The 20,306-nt window shown below is 37.1% G+C and overlaps 1 protein-coding gene across 4 annotated transcripts in view; it reads right to left on the bottom strand.

The window, feature by feature from the left end:
* Positions 1 to 3,436: 3,436 nt before the first annotated feature.
* teq (Tequila) overlaps positions 3,437 to 20,306 on the bottom strand; it is a 42,053-nt gene continuing 25,183 nt past the window's right edge. For all 4 annotated transcript variants that reach the window (XM_083131047.1, XM_083131048.1, XM_083131045.1 and 1 more), the window contains 9 exons: positions 17,836 to 18,068; positions 16,895 to 17,044; positions 15,712 to 15,831; positions 14,649 to 14,852; positions 10,763 to 10,912; positions 9,854 to 10,003; positions 8,708 to 8,945; positions 7,561 to 7,737; positions 3,437 to 3,621 (listed from right to left, as the gene is read on the bottom strand). In XM_083131047.1, coding sequence (XP_082987173.1) covers positions 3,488 to 3,621; positions 7,561 to 7,737; positions 8,708 to 8,945; positions 9,854 to 10,003; positions 10,763 to 10,912; positions 14,649 to 14,852; positions 15,712 to 15,831; positions 16,895 to 17,044; positions 17,836 to 18,068 — 1,556 coding nt within the window. In that variant the 3' untranslated portion in view covers positions 3,437 to 3,487. The remainder of the gene's footprint in view (positions 3,622 to 7,560; positions 7,738 to 8,707; positions 8,946 to 9,853; positions 10,004 to 10,762; positions 10,913 to 14,648; positions 14,853 to 15,711; positions 15,832 to 16,894; positions 17,045 to 17,835; positions 18,069 to 20,306) is intronic.

Consider the following 20,306-nt stretch of genomic DNA (forward strand, 5'->3'; position numbering starts at 1 on the left):
GGGCACAAAGGCTGTGCTCTGTCCTCTGGTTTAGAACACAACCGAAAATAATTCCTAGTTCCCTGATATGTCGCTAGGTGTGTCTGTATCATGCCGGGGCAGGAAAACTCTTTTGATGCCAACCTCCAGGCCACTCTTAATGATCTCTTGCAACCACCTATTATTCCACATTAATCTGGATTAAAATGTCGAACACTTTTTCCTCTATTACACCAGGTAGAGTATAAATCGGACATTGATCTACCTCTTCATAATTTCTTGATCTCAAGGCCTGGACGAAGAGTGCTTCCAGCCCCCACCTACTCTCTCCTCGCACAATTAGATTAGCTAGCTGCCGCAAGACCCGGAATGAGTTCTGTGGATTCATTCCCTTCGAGTCAATTGAACCGCACTGAATTGGTCAACTGTTAAGTATGATTTTTAAACCTATGTTTTTCATACAAATTCCAGAAATTACACATATCAAATTTACTGGGATAACTGAAAACACAAAATTCGATGTAAATGAAGAAAAAATATGGCAAAATAATTTATTTTAGGCAAATTTAGTTCGAGAAAAAGTGTGAGGCTGTAATAAGTGGTGGTCATGGGTTCCTTACGCTGAAGACAGAGCCAAAGATCTACGAAGAATGCCGAATGCTCCCTTCCCTTTGCCGAGGGTGAGCGACACGGACACTGATGGTCGTCTGCTAAGACGAGGACACACGTCTCTCTCGGTTTTTACATTATTTTTCTATAACTAGACTTTGTTTGAAAATGGTGGCCATTTTTGTTTCATGACTTGCAACATTTTTGGCCTATGCAGACAGTTGCGACAATTATAACAACTCAGCTAAGAAAAATTATAGAAATCTGGGGTAGAAAACATTGTTTTCAGTATATTTCAGGCCATATTTTATGTAAAAAGGTAAAAAAAAAAGGGAAAAGTGCTCCCCTGTGCTTAGAACCATGCCATGAAGGCATATAGGAGGTGTGGGGGTAACGCCCCACACTTTCTTGATCCGGTTGTGAGTGGGGGTGATGTGATCAGCATCACGCCCCTGACCGCCTTTACCTCCCCCCCAGGGTTTCCCCCAGTTACCCATGTCATTTGACACTGGGTGGGCACCGGGGAATTTTTATATTTTATGTTCCATATCTCTTTCACCATATCTAATGCAAATGGCTGAAATTTAGTTTCAAAACTGACTGATATTCAATTTGGAAGGGAAATCGAGGTGTAGGATATATTTCTTTAAGTAGGTAAGCAATGAAATAATAGAGCTATAACTATTTTTAGAGGAAACACACACAACCAATGTTTCAGCAGAAAATATTTGAACTCTGTAACTTGTTTCCGCTTTGAGTGAAAGCTCTTTGAAAATGCTAACTTTTCTCAAAATTTGGTCCGAAACTTACCTGGTTAGAAGGGTCTTCCTGATGGCGTAGTGGTTATGTTGTCATTTTATAATCAAGGGGTCCTGGGTTCGATACCCGTTGGAGGCACATAATGGTTCGGAATCAACTTTAAATAACTGTAGGTCCAGTCTTGATTAGCCTTCCGTACATAAAGTAAACTTAAATCTGAAATCATACCAATATCTGGTTGGGAACCTAATAAAATTTGATATTTATAGCATAAAGGGTTACCTGTAAAAAATTTCAAGATTGTTATTACATGGATATCAAAGTTACAATGGGGGAAGTTTGGCAAAAACAGGTAAATTTAAATTATTAGTTACAATTATAAATATTTACTTTAATGAACTATCATGCAATTACAATTATAGTACGTATTATTTAATTGCAACGTAAAAATGGCATTTAGTGGCATAAGCCCGTTAGTAGCTGTTATCAATGAAAAGGTGTGTAAGATATCCTACACCTCGATTTCCCTTCCAAATTGAATATCAGTCAGTTTTGAAACTAAATTTCAGCCATTTGCACTAGATATGGCGAAAAAAGATATGGAACATAAAATAAAGCCTGAAATGTTCTGAAAACAATGATTTTTACCCCAGATTTCTATAATTTTTCTTAGCTGAGTTATCATAATTATCGCAACTGTCTGCATAGGCCAGAAATGTTGCAAGTCATGAAACAAAAATGGCTGCCATTTTCAAACGAAGTCAAGTTATAGAAAAATAATGCCTGTTTTGAACTACCCTTGTACAGGGGTTATAACGACAAACAAATGAAAAATTCTAAAAATGTTCAAGTGACCAGTGCTGGACCATTTGGTACGGATTGACCATGAAATTGTACGCAATGTCCAAAAAACGTAAAATTTTTATTAGGAGTAAAAAAATCAAAAATTTTATTTTGTGTAGAGAAAGAGCATGACTTTGCTATGATTTTCAACATCAAAAGTGTTTGGTTCCATCATACCCACGGATTTTCGTAACCTAGTTTTTCCACCACAAAAATTAGGCTACGAGTCCATTTTTAGTCTATTTATAGGCATTTGTAAAAAATTTTGAGTGCTGATGTATTTTTTTCTGAAATTCTCATTATTTCATTGAACTTTGTGTAAAATTTCAAAGAGATCTGATCATTGGTTAAGGAGAAAAGAAATAAAATGCAAGGAAGGGTATCTTGTGTCGAGGGACTCAAGAGTGACAGACAACGCTATTTAATGACATTTCAAAGTATTGTAAAATGAAAACCGTTTGAGATAGAGTGAAAAAAATTTAGAGTGTTTCTTTGAACCATAAAGGAAAGGTGTATTACAAATTTCATCGAAATCGGAGTTGGTGGGTGTCAAAATCTTAGTTTTTTGCGTTGATTTGATGTGGAAATATCAAATATCAAATATTTTACGTTTTTTGGACAGAAAAACAGTTAATACTTTGTAAGGAAATGACTCATTCCCTTCATTCCACGGAATAACCGCCCATGGTCCAGACCTGATCAGCATATCTGAGCATAAAGTGGAATTAAAGCAAACAGTTAAAAAAAACCTATAGATAAGATTTGTACATCAGGAGTTTCGATATCTGAATGTCCCATATCTAGGAACACTGAATCCTTATTCAAATATCTGAATCTAGAATCCCTGATATCCAATATCCAAATCTATTAGGACACTATTCCTAATTGTAACAATGAATTTTGCTTAAAACTGTTCATATACTTTGCTTATGAGAAAATCACTACTAAAATAAAATACACAACTCGTATAATCACTACATCTACTTTTGTCACAGTTGCCCGAATTAACAAACATACTGCATTTTGTATAATTTGCAGGATATTTGAACTCCAGTTGGCAATTTTGCTTATCTTACAGGATATCCACCCCTCAAAAAGAGTATCAGCTGGTATCAGTGACTGAATTTAAGCTGATCCTTTCAGATACTAATACTGTTGATATTGTCCAATCTGAATCCCACAAAAAAACAATACATCGCTATACACATACATGATTTTGTTTTCCACATCAAATAAAATACATGTACAGTGAAAAATATAAATATATTTACAACAAAATTAGACTATTACATGTGATTTATGTTGTTAAAGATTCAGCTATCTTCTCATCAATCCAATTTCTGTAGCAGCCCACACAAGTATACACTCCTGGTTTCTTCATTCTGCCACAACCATGTCCCCAGCTAGTTATTCCATATAATGTAAACCGACCTGGAAAATTCATAAATACTTGTGAAGATTTCATTCACATATATACTTTACTAGCTGATTACGCAGCGTTGCCTGGGTGGTTAATGAATTCTCACTATAGCGTAAAATGTAACTAATTTTATTTACAGGTATTTAAAAGTAATAGTACAGTATACAAATTATAAAGTAATATCTTTTACAAATTCATTATAATATAAATTTAACAACAATTTATGAACATCATTTTTAGTTCCACCTCCAAAAGCAAGAATAAATAAATTGAACGGCATTGGGGGTGTCACTGTTCATCTTAGAGACCCTGAAAACTATGGATTCCACACTAATATCGGTCATTTTACATGTCACCCCCTCCCCTAAGGGTGCCAGGGGTGTCTTAGAGTTGAACGGCATTGGGAGTGGCACTATTCATCTTAACGACACCGACAACTATGGATTCCACACTAATATCGGTCGTTTCACATGTCAGCCCCTTCCCACCCCCACACCCAGGGGTGTCTTGGGAGTAGAATGGCATTGGGAGTGTCCCTATTCATCTTATCGACCCCAAAAACTATGGATTCTACATTAATATCAGTCGTTTTCGATTATTTTTACATGTCACCCCCTTCCCATCCCCATCCCTAGGGGTGCCAGGGGTGTCTTGGAGTTGAATGGAATTGGGTGTGTCTCTATTAATGTTATCGACTCAGAAAACTATGGATTCTACACTAATATCGGTCGTTTTCGATCATTTTTACATGTGAAATACTGTGGGGATAAGACAACCCTTCCCACCCCCACCCCTAGGAAGAGTGCCTTATCCCCACAGTATTTCTTTCCAGATTGTAAGTCATATGTGTACCAAGTTTGGTCATTGTGAATGTCACCAATTAGCTTAGCAACTCCAAAAACTATGGTTTCGACACTAATCTTGGTTATTTTTGACATTTTAATTTTCACCCCTTCCCAACTCCCATCCCGATACAGTCCCGTGTGAATTAATTGGAACAAGATATTTTTATGCATGATAAGAGTCTCAACTTGACTATAGTTTCATGATGATGGATCTATGACAAATCATGTAATACAAATTATATAACAGAAAGAAGAACATATTAGCTATTAAGAAATATTACGAATATGTAATTTATTGTTTCTGAATAGTGTAATTGATGAATTAGGGTATAAGTACAAAAAAAATAAAGTGTGTAGTTATTGTCGTATTTCAATTAATTCGCACGGGACTGTACATGTGTGTGAATTCGCCTACTAGTAAATGTATGAACGCTGAGAAAATATTTCACATAAAGTAGGCCAATCAGAAATGAGGTCTACAGTTCCATGTGAATTAATTGAACTACGACAATAACTACACGTTATGAACTTGGAGTTGAACAGCATTAGGCGTGTCACTATTCGTCTTAGCGACCCCGAAAACTATGGATTCCACACTAATATCGGTCATTTTCAATTACCCCCCCGGGTGCCAGGGGAGTCTTACCCCCACAGTATTTCTTTCGAGATTGCAAGTGATATGTGTTCTAAGTTTGGTTGAAATCGCTTCAGGCATTCAAGAGTTATGTCAGAACAAACATATACACACACATACATCCATTTTTATTTTTATATACACTACTATATATGGAAGAAAGTCATTGGACACTACATGTCAGCGGATACCAACTGTCCTATGGAGCGTTTTCCATACCATCAGTTTTCTTGCTATCAATAGGAGGTCGGTCTGCCTTTGGCAGCGATAACAGCAGCCACTCGTCGTGGTAAACTGGCCACAAGGCCGTGTAGTACACCGAGTGGGATAATCCGCCATTCCTCCTGCAGTACAGTCACCAACCCTGGAAGTGTAGAAGGGCGAGGCGATCGTGACCTCAATCGGCACTCCAGTTCGTCCCATAGATGTTTGATAGAGTTGAGGTCAGAGCTCTGAGCAGGCCAATCCAGTTGGGTGACATTATTTTCTGCATACCACTCCATGGTAGACCTGGAAACATGACAAGTCGCATTATCGTCCTGGAACACACATTCTTCATTTTCATAGAAACGCCACAAAGTGGGGAGCATGGAGTTGTCGAGAATATCTTGGTAGGAAGCATACGTCATGTGGCCATACACCGGTACCAATGGTTCCACACCATGCCAGCTGAAACAACCCCAGAACATGATGCTGCCACCACCATATTTCACTGTGGGCAGTACACACTCGGGTAACAGATGTTCTCCGGGTAATCGCCATACACACTATCTCCCATCTGATTGAAACCGTGTGAAGCGTGATTCATTGCTCCATAGGACCTTCCACCATTGCTACACCATCCAGTTTCTCTGCTCTTTACACCAGCGTAGTCTCTGCCATTTGTGTTTTGTTATCAGGGGTTTGTGGGCAGTGGCTCGACCATGATAACCGAGCACATGGGACTCCTTGCAAAGTGTCTTGGTCAAAACAGTCAAATTGGTCGCACTTTGAAACTCTTCTGCAATTGAATGCATCGGGCGGGTCCTGTTTTTCTGAATCTCCCTCTTCAGCAGTCTCCTGTCCGGGTCGTCAAATTTCGTGGGTCCTTCCACTTCTTGATGACAAAGGCTACAGTTCATTTAGGGACCTGTCGGGCATCAGCTATGCTACGTATACTCATGCCTCCTCTGGAGCAGCCTACCATGATCCCTCTTTCAAACATGCTGAGCTCTTTCCTGTCCATCATTTTATCAGCAAATAATCTGAGAAGCCTCCTGCTGCCGTATATAAATATCCGTCTGTACTCTCTTTTCCATGAGGAGTTCGTTTCAGAGTTGAAACTGGGGTGTCCAATGACTTTCTTCCACATAGTGTATATAGAGATAGAGATTAGCACACATAATGTATAGTGGTATGTCCAGGATTAGGTATATGACCTTAGGAGGGAGAGGAAATATGCCTTCTTTTGAGCAGTTAGTCACTTATTTCACTCTATTTTCCTACATTTTTTAAAAGGAAAATTGGATCAATGATGAGGTAGATGAATCGATACTAGGGATAAGCCTACACTGGAACAATAATGTCAGTAGTTATCTGTTTAAGTAAGCTTTACTTAGAGTTAACTGACATCAGAGTTTAGGATGGCACTTATTATTAGAAAAAAAATCACAGGAGAGAAAGGCAGTACATTTAACTGTTTTTATTTCTAATTTTATTTTACATAAATTTTCTGCCACTTGGGTTCATTGTGGCAATGAGGAAAACTAGGTGAAATGGTGATACATTCACACCTGACCAGGGTGCGAACCTGTGACCCATGGCTTCCTTGTGCATGACGATTGCACCAAGAAGGCAGGCATAAATTGATTGATTGATTTGCTTTATTTTACTTCGCTTTTTGTTCCACTATTAACTAATTTGTGAAGATGGGGATGAGTGATGATATGTCGAAATTGATGAATGGACACTCACAAACATCCATGCCCAGGCTGGGATTCGAACCCGGGACCCCTGGCATCGTAGCACATCTGCTAACCACTCTGCCACAGGGGCTGGCGGGCATAAATTGAAGTTGAATAATTTATATTTTTATTACTAGTATGATAAATATGAACTCAAGACATTGCAATACAGTAAAAAAAAATCTGAAAAATAAGATAAAAATTAAAGAAGAAAAAAGAAATATCCAAACTAAGCCATAACTACCCAAAAGCCAGACTCGGCATCCTACATCATTTCTTGTCTGGTGAAAACAAACATTTGCGTAAAAAACAAACATGTGCAAAATGCCAATACACAAAGCAAGTGCACGAAACATCTTTACTGGCACACACCATTTTTCATTATTGTATGCTGTTTGTTTCATATGAATCCAGATCTATTCTGATCAGAAAGACTTAGTGAGCACATCAACATTGATATTAGCTCAAATTGATATGCAAGTCTCTACTGAATGAGAGGAGAGATTGCTGTAAAATGTAAAATCTCACCATTAACAAGGCACATGAGGGGTCCACCAGAGTCTCCCCTGCAGGAATCTTGTCCTCCATGGAGTGATCCAGCACAGAACATACCCGGCATAATCAAGGACCCATACACATCAGGTTTCCTGCATATTTCCTCTGGGAAGAGGGAAATCCAGGCAAACATCAACAAGTGTGAGTACACTGAAATAAAGAGAATTACATGTTTGCCACTTATCTTTATTAATTTTCTAATAATTTTCTTCGTAAAATTGGGTTCAGGGCTGCTGTTAGGGGTGTGCGATGCATGCTACCACAGAAGGATTTGAACTTCATGGGGTCTCTCACTGGCAACATATGCCTGGCGAACAAAAATTTCAATCGGGATTTTAATTTTAAAAAAAACAGGACAATAAAAAGAATGAATCTTTAAAAAATCACAAAAATGTTTTCATTTTTTTCCTACCAACAAATACTGTGTGAATTGAGTGAAAGGGTAAATCTCAAACTTTCGTTCTGTTGCTTCTTTGTTAAAATGATTCTGTTTCCTGCAGCTGCCACGATGGTGTATTGGTAACACTGGGCTTGATATGTCAGTGGAAATAATGAATCTTTAGTGCATGGCTGTATACACTATACAAACATGATAAAATATATTTTATGAACACTCGCAGCACACAAAGAAAGCCTGACTTAGCAAGAAGTTATGACGAAAAGTTGTTTGCCATGACTTTCTCTACGCAGTGTCAAATTTTGTCAGTAGTTCACAGGGGGGGAAAAACACGTTCGTTTATATGTAAAAAATCAAAAGGATTTAAGTAGAATTTATATTTTTGACCATTTTTATCATACCTTGTACTTAATCTCCCACCAGTGAAGAAGGATCATGAATGATCTAAAAATTTGGAGTATCAAACAAAGGTACATGCGATGTTATCTTGGTTGTTTTCTGGATGCTTCTTGTGTATTTAACTATGATTCAGAATCCCCCAAAAGACTAAACCAGCACTGTTTCATGAGAATTTATGCTCCCTTCTACACATGCTCTCTATATACTATCAAACAACAGAGCTTATCTCCTGGAGTACACTATTTCAATAATTTTATGCTTGTAATTCCTAAATCACTGCAAAAGAAGTTCCAAAGAGAAAAAAACTAAAAGGAATTATTTTACCTTCTGCTATTTCGTCTGTGCTTCCCCATCCTGAAATCGTACAGTTGAGCATGCTATCATATCTCGTTGAAGAACTAGGCAAGCATGCAGGTTGTACATTTTGATTGAACTCAATTCCTTGACCATCCTGGTTCCTTATTTTGATCAAAGCAATATCATTGAAGTACGTATCCTTGTCGTAATCTTCATGTGAGTATATTTCATCAATTCTGAAAATCTGCTCAGTATCTTCTATTTCCTAAGAATGATAAATATGATTAAACTGAAGAAATTCAATGCAATGCAATATTTGCATAGTATTGCAACTGCTCTGTTGTACAAGACTTTTCCGTTTCAATACCACTTAACAGAAGTATTTAAAAATACTTGTAGTTTTGGACAGTGATCAAAGTGATGGAGATGCTAGGGGATGGTATCATCCCAGCTGGCAAAATTTTGCAAATCATCCCTCCAGTTGCCTCATTATCACCATGTTAAACCATAGGTGTATGCCCCCAGCTGACCCTAATGCTCAACCAAACATTCCACAAGCTAACATTTTCCACTTCAGGTGACAGTTTTGGACCAGATCAATAATCAATAACACAAAATAAATTGAGATATTACAATAAAAAAAAAACTTGTGGCCATAATCCCCCCCACAATGAAGCTATCCCCTGTGCACTGCACTGTGCCATGAAAGCACATAAGCGTTGTGGAGGTAGAGTCCCTACCTTCAGCCATAGTGGAGGCGATGTGACCAGCACCACACTCTGGTCACCTTTACCTCCAGGCACTCAGTGATTAGTCTCTGAGTGAACCCCAGAGCTGCTTTATGCATGGATATGATTGGAAAAATTCCCACCTGAGATCATCCACCCTGGAATCGAACCTGGGTCGCTCATGTGGAAGTCAGACACCCTACAACTGGACCACAATGGCTACAATTATTTAACAATATACAAAATTTAATTCTGTGTCAATATGCTTTATGTAAAAAAAACTCTCTCACTTTATTTTTTTATGGTTGGCGTTATGTTTTTAACTCAACAAGAAATACTGAAATAAGAAATTATTAAAAATAAGCAGATATTTCCTTTTGATGTTATAAACTTTAACAGTAATTATATATAAATAATAGTACAAATATTTGAACAGAGAACTCACCTCAGTATTGAAATCTCCTACGTGGATAACATATGCTGCCTTGTCATATTTCTGCAAACAGTGTTGAGCTGTCAACAAATGAAACTGGGTAACCACAACCGCCCCACAGTGATGGACAGTCTTTCTCCTTGTTCTCACCCTGATACTAGCCTGCAAAAATATCCCACATTACTAGCATTGTGATGACAAGCAGATGATTGCAACAACTTCAGCTGTCTCATTATCTACATACAGTGGAACCCCAATTTTACGTTCCCGGATATTACATTTTCCCTCATTAAACACTCAATCTTGATGGTCCCAACACAGCACAATGCAATGCAAATTTTTTCTCGATTTTACATTTTCCAGCATTTTAAGTTTTTTCACCTTGGTCCTCTGAAATACGTAAAATTGAGGTTCCACCGTATTAGGCCCATCAATAAAGATAAGGGATTGGACATATTAACTGGAATCATCTGAAGAATTTTACTGATCATACACAACTTGTAATTTAGTGTAAAATTCTGCCACTCTTGTTCTTTTATTTTAATTAATGTAAAGGGATTATTGTTATTCTGTACTAATTTGTTTTACTAATTTAGTGCATAAAATTTTAAAAACTGTCACAAAGCATTCTTGCTTTTGGTTATGAATTGTCTTGGGTTCCATTGCATATGGTAAGTACATAAAATCTCATTACCACTGTTATCTGTACTCTGTTCTAGAATGCCAGATAACAATGGTGGTTGGATTTGATGCACTGATTACATGTCACCCAATGAAAAACGTGCTTGGTAGTAGCCCTTGCCTCTCATTGGGTTGTTGCACCAGAGGGTTTAGTTTAATTTAATTTTGTATTAAAACAGCACCTTAGCAACTATCTCCCAAGTTCAAAATGTTCCATCACTGAAAAGGATCATTACATACCTGCCATGGATATTGCCCCTTCCTTGCTATTATTCCCCCAATCACTTTAGCATCTCTGTTCACTGGTATGTCATCTCTCACAATCCTCATTCCACATGTCCTCGGCAGTGACGCAGGAGCAAAAGAGAATATCCTCAACGTATTTGGGAACTGCAAAATTAAAATGTAACAGATATATTTTTCACTTGCATTGTGGAAGTACTTTTTAAAAAATATACACTATATCGCCTGAACCAAATTAGAAATTTAGGTCACTATCTTTAATGATATTGGGAGAAGTTCTGCAATTAGATATTGATACTGTAACAAACACACCTTAAGTTTCTGAAGAGTTTGAAATGTACCTCGAAATTCAGGTATTTCCTAAATGGAAGGCAATTTGTACACATTCAATTTATTCAAAAAGTAAAGCATTAACTGTTCAATTGTAGATGAACATTCATGTTATATACATATAATTATAACAACAGCTCTTTCACTTCAAAATTAACTTAATCTCCATTGCAACTTAAAATTTGTGTTTTAAAGTGTGACTAATGCCCTATGCCAACATGATTTGTAATAAAACAACAAAATCACTTCGTTTGCAACGTTCCTCCCGGAGCCCTACACACTACACCAGGAAGCGGTGCAAAAGTGTACCCATATATGCTAGCTTGTAGCCAGCCGAAGACATGGATTCAAAGTATCTCAGGGCTTGCGGGGTTTAGTATGGCAAGGCAAAAAGTCAACCAGTGAAACTTTATTTATATTTACACACACGTGTAAATTACCAGTTTAGCACATACACACTTATTTCCTCACAGTGAGGTGCCTGGGGAGAGTGTTAGTGACCTTATTTAATTTAGGTGCATCAATTAGTGTGTGCAACCAATAGCAGCCTTTGTAGTCGTCACATGCCATGCCATCTGGGAACAACATGCGAAAGTGTCCAAACGATTAAACGATTGCAAGAGACTGGCCCGTGTCATCAGAAACGTGTTACGATCAAAGGACGCCGCAGAGTCAATCAGGCTACTGAAAGGGAACGGACCAGTCGCTTGGTATGTCCAGTCAGTAGTAAGAGACAGCGAGGTACAAAGGGAAGGTCTGGGAGCACCCAGGAGACTTGGGCTGCCACGACCTAAGGGTAACACACCAAGCTCATATGGGGCAGACCAGGTAGGTAGGTTATCTGCTTCTCTCATTCTCCTCCTTCCTTCTGGATGGATCCTGGTTAGGGAAGCATCCAGACTAGATCTGGGAACCAGGTCTTTCGCAGTCGGCATCTGGCAGTCGACTGAGCTCCGGGCCTCGCGGCTCCGTTTATATACTGTTTGGTGGCAGCACAGAGGTGGGTGGAGAAGATCGGAACTAAGCTGGCTAGCATTGCAAACTACCTTCAAATTACTAGTCAACCCACACGCTACGAATTATCATATTTTTACATTGTAAAAATCACTAACATAAAAAGTTACTAAAAGAACAAGACAAAAAAGATACAACAATACAAGCTATATGTTAGACAACAATTACAGAAATGTGCATAAGATTAGATAAGTGTCCAAACTAACTGAATGTATGCCTCGCAGGGCATTTAGCATGCTTTCTTCATTATCTCTAACAAAACATTTTAAATATGGCAACCACGTAGGATCGCGGAATGTGGCGACCACGCAGGGTCATTACAAGTTTTCTAATTTAGTGACTAGTTTAACAGCTGTGAATCCTTGTTCACACTCACTCAATGGTGTCAAAACTAAAAATTGAACACTGTAAGCGATTTTATAAATTGTATTATTTTATTACATTTATGTTTTGTTTTCCTCCTCTGAAGTCAATGAAGTAACAGAACAACAATATATTGAAATCTAAGTCTCCCTGCAATGAATCTAATATGAGAGTCATCGATGTATGAGTTGCATATCCTTGATGCTAAACTGTAATATTAAAGACCACAATTACTAATAACTTTACCAAAACAAACATGATGGCAGTGGCATAGCATGGACATTTCGGGTGGGAACGCCAAGTCTGAAGGAAGGGTCAGCCCTTTCTTGTTTAAAAATTTACTTATGGTATTAGTCACCACAGGTATTGTTTATTTGTCTCAAGTCAGCTGGGTTTTCAATAAAACATCATCCATGCGTGTTTTAGCTAGAAAATTAGATGTCTCACTATGCCACAAATGTTTTGAACTCTGGTGTTTTATACCTTTTTTTATAAATTTCTGCATGATGCAAGTCATTAAAAACCTACCTGAATCACAAGCGCCTCTGCACAACAGTAGCGTCATTGTTGTGGATGATCCAACTACTGATTGATTTGGTTTATTTTACTTCGCTTTTCTACCACTTTTGGTTAATCGCGAATATGAATATAAATGATGATATTGATGAAGGGACACTGACAAAGAACACCCTTGCTCACGCCGGGATTCTAACCAGGGATCTCTGTCATCATGGCGCACTGTGCAAAGCACTCTGACACGGAGGTGGGTGGATGATCCAAATATTGTACACTCTACTGACACACCAGTGCCAATTAGTAATTTAGACCACTGTTTATTACATCTTGAGAATGCTGATAAACATTTTAAAATATTTTTGTCCAGAGACCATTCGATGTTAAGAGTTTTCAAATGAATGCTAAACATTTCAATTGACACAATATTAAGCAGTTAGATAATAACGAAAAAATAATAATAAAAAAATTAATAGTTTTGCGGGTTAAGAGGTAAAGCAGCCATAGGCTGAATTTCTACCACGAGGGCTTCACCAACTTATTTGACAAAAACTGCGTTGATCTTTTAGTTTCTAATGCACATCGCTGTTCGTGCGATAAATTATACAATGCAGTGGCCATATATTTGAGATTGGTAAAGTTACATCAGTCAATATTGCGTATTGTAGCATCACATAGCACGAGTTGCATGAGCGTGAAGAACCGGGTAGGAATTCTACCGCTGTTGTCTGCTTCAGAAGGCAGGAAGGGTCACATGAACCAATCAAGGTAGACCTCTGCTCCGTAAGCTGGCATACGAGAGAGCATTTTTGCGCATGCTGTAGAGATCGAAGCTTTCCCTCCAGAGAGGCAGCAAGGAATATAGAGTCCTTTACGCCGAACCTGCTCGGCATCCGGCCAGGAAAGGCATTGAAAAAAGATGCTAGAACGAGTGTTGAGAGTGGAGCGTTGCAAGCAGATCGCGAAAAATAGCTATTATAATACCATGAAGGTCAAACATATATGAAATTAGTCACGTTTTACTTTATATTCACAGCATCTACGCATTCTTGAAATGTTAAATCTGGGAACGCCGGGCGTACGGGCATACTATAATGCTACGCCACTGATGAATGGTGAAGCAAGTTCAAACAATATCAATGCATCTATTGAAAAAGGAAAAGCTTGAAACATTATTTCATATCTTCAAAGAGAAAACATCTTTATAGGTACACACTCAGTCCCAGTGGAGAATTGTAGTTTCTCCCTAATGAAGTTGCCACTGAAACTGACATGCTTATTTTATTATAACTATTAAAGATTTTAAAAGTAGGAACATGTATTTAGCACTATGTGTGGTACTATCAATGTTTTGTTCTTCAACACTTATTATTCTGGTAGTTACCAGAAAGAGAATGTGGGATAATTCTTGAACTGCAAGTCAACAGCCAGGCATCTTAGCAACGACATTCAACAAAACTTATTACTGAGAGGTATATGAAGGAACATATGAGATGTGAGCTTCAGAGGTACAATGCATTACAATAAAATGGGACTCAGAGAAATTTGTATTATAAGCATATTCAAACTGTTATAGAAAGCAATTTCTCACTTTAGCTTATGCAAAATATCATTATATATGAATAATAGATTCAAGACAAAACAAATAAACAATACTTCATACTGGCTCAATATGCTTCCTTGTGCAGCGTATTGACACATCTTCTTCATGTTTACAATTATGCATGCCCCATGCAGGAACTTTACATTCTTCTATGGTCTTCTCAGTACCATCACAATGCATCTCATCTAACCATATTTGGCCTGATCCTGGTTTCCCATCTATAATTTTAACTGGCCCATCATAACCTTGCATCCTACATATGACCTAGGAAAAGAGTTCCAAAATATTAGATTTCAACTTAAATGTTTGCACATTTTCTGTGTACTCATATGCTTAATATAAGTATTAAAAAACTGCATTTTTCCTTGAACACTGAATCTTATTATTATTCAACATTTCAACACACTTTTCACATGTCTCTTTTTCAAGAGTTATATATAGAATTGTGTGTGCATATGCATACATGCAAAAACAAACACAGACAGAAATATATATATGTATAGGCCTATATAATTTTTAATTATAAATTCCTCCTGCAAAGCTTGAAAAATGCCTATTTGAAGCACATTTGAAATGTTGAGTAATAAAAAGGTTTAGTCACCACCTTGAAAGTTACAATAATTATTAGTTCTACATTAGATTTCATTCCATCAGAATATGTTCAATATTATCTTACACAAAGCATACTTGAATGTGTGTCATTAAATAAAATTTCGAATTCCCTATTTCTTCCACATGGAGTTGTGGTGCTTCTGATTACATTCCACACCTCCTCTATATGAATGCATAGTGCAATGAGCACTGGGTAATTTTACTTCTTCTTTTACTTAATTTCTTCTATGTAGCTAAATCTGAGTTGCTTGATTCACACTTTCCATTTATCATAATTATTACGATTACTTTGCACTGAATATAGAACTGCGCACACTCATACACCAACTTCACATTACTAAAATTATTTTAGCATTGAAGTTGCATAAACTATCAGAGAATTAGCAGCAACGTGCTTCAAAATTGTCACATGAGTAATCATTCTCTTAAAATAAATAGATGTTATGACACAAATAACAATTAAGCAAAATACTTTGAAATAAACAATAATAATAACAAGAAGCATACATACCTTAGCATCTGCTAGGTCAAAATTATCGTCACAAACAGTGCCCCAGATGTTATGGTACCTCAATTCTACTCTACCTTCCATTTTATTGGATCCATCTGCTAACCTAATTGTCAATGGTGCCTGTGGAAAAGAGAGCAAATTAATTATGTTTTCCTATGTCTAGATCAAATATTATCATACACATCAACACAAACAACATTATTAATATTTATTATTATTATTTACAATTATTATACATACCACCTCAGTGACTGAGTGTGTTTAGAGGTCATCTCACAAAACTGCTCCAAACTCCAGGTCTCAGTTCAAGTCCTGATCTATGCATGGGTGTTCTTTCATCTTCATCATCGCAATTAATCAAAAGTGGTAGAAAAGCAATGTAAAATAAGTTAACAATGAATAAATAAATACTGTAAATATATTTATAGTATGATATACAATGCTTTTTTCTAGAAATTAATAAGAGGAACAGTTCTTTATAAATAGCGATATGGTCTTATCTATGCTAAAATTACTCGCTAAAACTCTTTGTATTTTTACCTCTTCTCCATTTTTTTAAAAAAATCCTGACAATGAGATGCAATATCTTTGAAATGTCAATAACTCTGTGGCTGTTTATTTTCATGCCGCTACATGTTTTTTTTTTTTGTTTTTTTTTTCATCTTCAGCAGATACAGGCAAGACCAGTGCTTGAAGTGCAGGAAGATTTAGGGTGATGGTACTCCAAACTTGGGTTGTGTTTTTGAATGATTGATATTAGTTTATCTTACATAACATTTCCGTTACTTTTGGCTAATTGTGAAAATGAGAATGAATGGTGATGAGATGAAATGATGAATGGACAACCACAAACACACATGGGGAGAACATAAGACAAGTCCCACAGAGAATTATACTGGCTGTGAGTCCAGATAGGCAAATTGACACAATGCATATCCTAGTTGGCCCATTGACCCCATTTAAAAGCATGGGAGCATCCTCCTAGCTGCACCCAAGCCTCAAGCAAACATCCCCCTGGCTAGCCCCAACCAAGACTCAAGCAAATCTCCTAGTTAGCAACTTCCATTTTGAGCACTCAGCTGAGCAAAACCAAGTACATTTCTCTGCAAGGCATCCACATTTGAATCAGTGATAAAATACCGAAAACTCTCAAATACTTTCTAATTATTTGTTGATTCCTCACCTCACATTGCTCAGGAAGCTCATCACTGCCATCTTCACAATCATTATTACCATTGCACAACTGACCAATTTGAATACAATCACTATTGTTGCATTGCCACTGGCCATCTGAACATGTAGCTCCTGGTATGCGACACACAACACCTGCCACCTTTAATGAAGGATTCTCTTTCAAGAGATGTTTTATGAGGAAAATCATATTACTGCACTACAAATTCACACTTCACACTTCTAATTAAAATCATGGTAAATGGTTGAGTCTTTATAAAAAACAAAAAAATACAAAAAGCTACCAACTCACTAATATTTACCAATACATCTATTACTAGCCAGTAATTTAGTGCAAACTTCTACAATTTTGATATTATATTTATGGACATATAAATAAGATTCTAATTGTGAAAGTAAATGTGTGGTTTCTTTCAAAGTAAAACCCACTGTAGTCACCTGGCTACATACATTTCTTAAGATTAAAGATCCATCTATATATTGTAATATCATATCGGACTGGTGGAATATCAGTTAACAGTATCAGTCACTTTTATCTATAGTAGTACTTTACTTCTGTTGATAAAAATTTCATATTGATCCAACCCTAATATATTTCTTGTAACTATTAGTATTTTACATGTAATAAAGTTTTGCATCAAAATATTCATATATTTTCAAATTAGAAAACTAGAATTAAAATTGCTGTTGTTTAGTCACTAAAACCACTTTTGCCACACCAACTAAATTAAAACTTCATGTTTTGCATGGTTCGCATGATATTTGAGCTCTGCTGGCATTCTATATACCCAAATACAGATACCACTGATATTGGCCTTTACCAATAGTAAATTCCACTGTAGAGCGGAATAATTGCATCAAAATCAGAGATGTAAAAATCAATTCCTTCATCCATTTTCGAAGTAAATAATTATGGATGAAGGTGGCACCTACCTCCAGAGGATGACAATCGTGGTTCCCCCATTCTTTAAAGTTGCATTCTAGGATCGTAGTTTCATTTCCCAGACACTGGAGATCATCAACCAAGAAATTACCATTTCCTGAGCCAAATTCTGAATCACTTGTCGCTCTTAAAGCACCCAAAGAGAATCCAAGCTCATGGCAAATGACATCAGCTTCCTTCAATGCAAACAGGTCATCACAAATTATACCCCACGATCCACGAACTGGAAATGTAAAAGGAGAGAGCAAATAGTTACCGACTGAACAGCCACTTCTATCACAATATTTTCTCAGTTTAGACAATGAATACTGTACATACTTATACTGCTCCTGCTTTTCTCTGGAGAAAAAGGTCACAGAACTCTTCTTGGAGACTACCCTTGCCTTTTTAATGTGTTCTGTGCAAGTTCTTTTACAGCTCTTTACACCCCTTTTTAACTTTAAGGTAAGGGTTTTAGATAAGAGGATCTTTCCTCATATACAGAGTGTTTCAAAATAATTTGAAAGATTTCAACTTGTTATAGTTTATTCATAAATGGTCAAAATAAGATGCAATTTCACACATATGTAATGTAACTGTCCAAGTTTAAGTTCAAATGGTTATCGCAAAGTTAACTCACAAATGCTCAATGTGAGCACCCTTCATTACTCTGCACATGTCAATATGGTAATTGTTAGCTGCACGCCCAATCCATCGATGTGATGTGACAATCTCTCATTAAGGAACTTCCTTACATTAGGGTGGAAGTGGCATTGGGCTCCACCGAGCTGATAGATAAAAGTCTGCACTGTCGTGTGTCAGCAGTGGCATAAGCCACGTGGTCAGCATATTCAAGAATGTTTTGCCAGTTACGACAGCTATTTTACAACTGGTCAGCCTGACACCTGGCAGCAGAATTTAGAACCACTGCGACCGTTAAAAAAAAACAAAAAAAACACCACCTTGAGGGTGAGTTTAAATGTATTTCATAACATATTGATCAATGATTATATAAAAAAGGAAAGTTAAAAATTTGTACTTACGTATGTGAGTATAGTGCTCTTATTGTAGAACGACGTTTCAGAGATTGACTATCTCTTTCCTCAGGTTCGTATAAAAACTAAGTACTTGGCATAGTACTGCGTCAAAAATGTAATATGAGGATTGTGGTTAAGGGTTGGTTAGGGTACATTTAAAATATTAAGTTTTTGCTATTAGAAGTACGTAAAAACCAAGCCGTTCCCTAATAAAACTTGTACAGTAGACCTATTCACAGGTAAAAAAGTTAAAATTCTAAAAAACCTGCATAAATCACAATGCAACCTGCAGGTTTGGCCTTTCCTACCCAACTGTGCTTATCCATCCACATGAAGGTCAATTCACAACGAATATTTCCCCTCCCCTTAATTTTCTCGTTTCCCCTTATTACATCACAAATCCAACGTGAATTCACGTTCCTCTCTTGCAGCTTGCATAACTTCCGGAGTGACGTGGAAACCGATATTGGGTTCAATCTTCCAGGCTTTATCCCATTTTTTGAGGAAATTGATCCACCCTTCTTCCAAATTTCCTTCGTCCATATTAAGATTATTCTTCCCCCCCCTACAAATACTCGCTGTTTCATACACGTTTCTTCCTAATTTCCTCCCCTCTTTTCTGATTATCTCTTTTTTTGCGATTCTATGCCCACTTTCCAAAATGTGTTCTGAGAGACCCGTTTTGGGAACTTTTTCCCTTATGTCCTTTTCATGCTCGCTCCATCTTTTACCCATATTTCGGCCCGTCTGTCCTATGTACTCCTTCCCACATTGGCATTCTATTCGATAAACCCCCTTCTGTTTTTCCGGTATTTCCCTAGTTGTCTTTCCTTTCTTATAATCGGTGAAGTATTTTTCTACATTCTTTGGTGCTTTCATCCCGCAAACGATTCCAAAATCTCTCGTTATTTTTCCGATTTTTTCCGATACGGATTGATGGTAAGGGATGCCAACGTACTTTACCCTCCTATTTTCGATTTTTTCCCCTTCTTTTTGATCCCCTTCTTTCCTAATAATTTTCCGTGCTCTCTCCGCTATCTTATCCATTTCTCTATTTGTGTATCCGTTTTTTAATCCTGTTATTCTTATCCACCTAATTTCGTTGTCTTTTTCTTTTTCATTATTGCATAGTCTACCGGTCCTAATAAAAAAGTTAAGGAATACGTTTTTCTTTGTTATTTCGGGGTGCGCCGATTCCTTGTTAATATATAAGTTCCCCGATAGGGGTTTATGATGTACTCCTGTTCTAATCCTATTCCCTTCTTTCAAGATACTAAGATCCAGGAAATTGATTTTTCCATCGCTTAAGTTTTCCCTAGTGAAGTTTATTCTTTCATCCTGTTTTTCTAATTCTTCAAAAACCTTGTTCAGTGCTACCCCCTTTCCTATAATCAAGATATCATCAACGCATCTTCCAAAATATTTAATACCCATTCCTGTTTTTT

Source organism: Lepisma saccharinum, chromosome 11 (assembly GCF_977018435.1).
Source record: "Lepisma saccharinum chromosome 11, izLepSacc3.1, whole genome shotgun sequence".
NCBI classification, from domain to species: Eukaryota; Metazoa; Arthropoda; class Insecta; order Zygentoma; family Lepismatidae; genus Lepisma; species Lepisma saccharinum.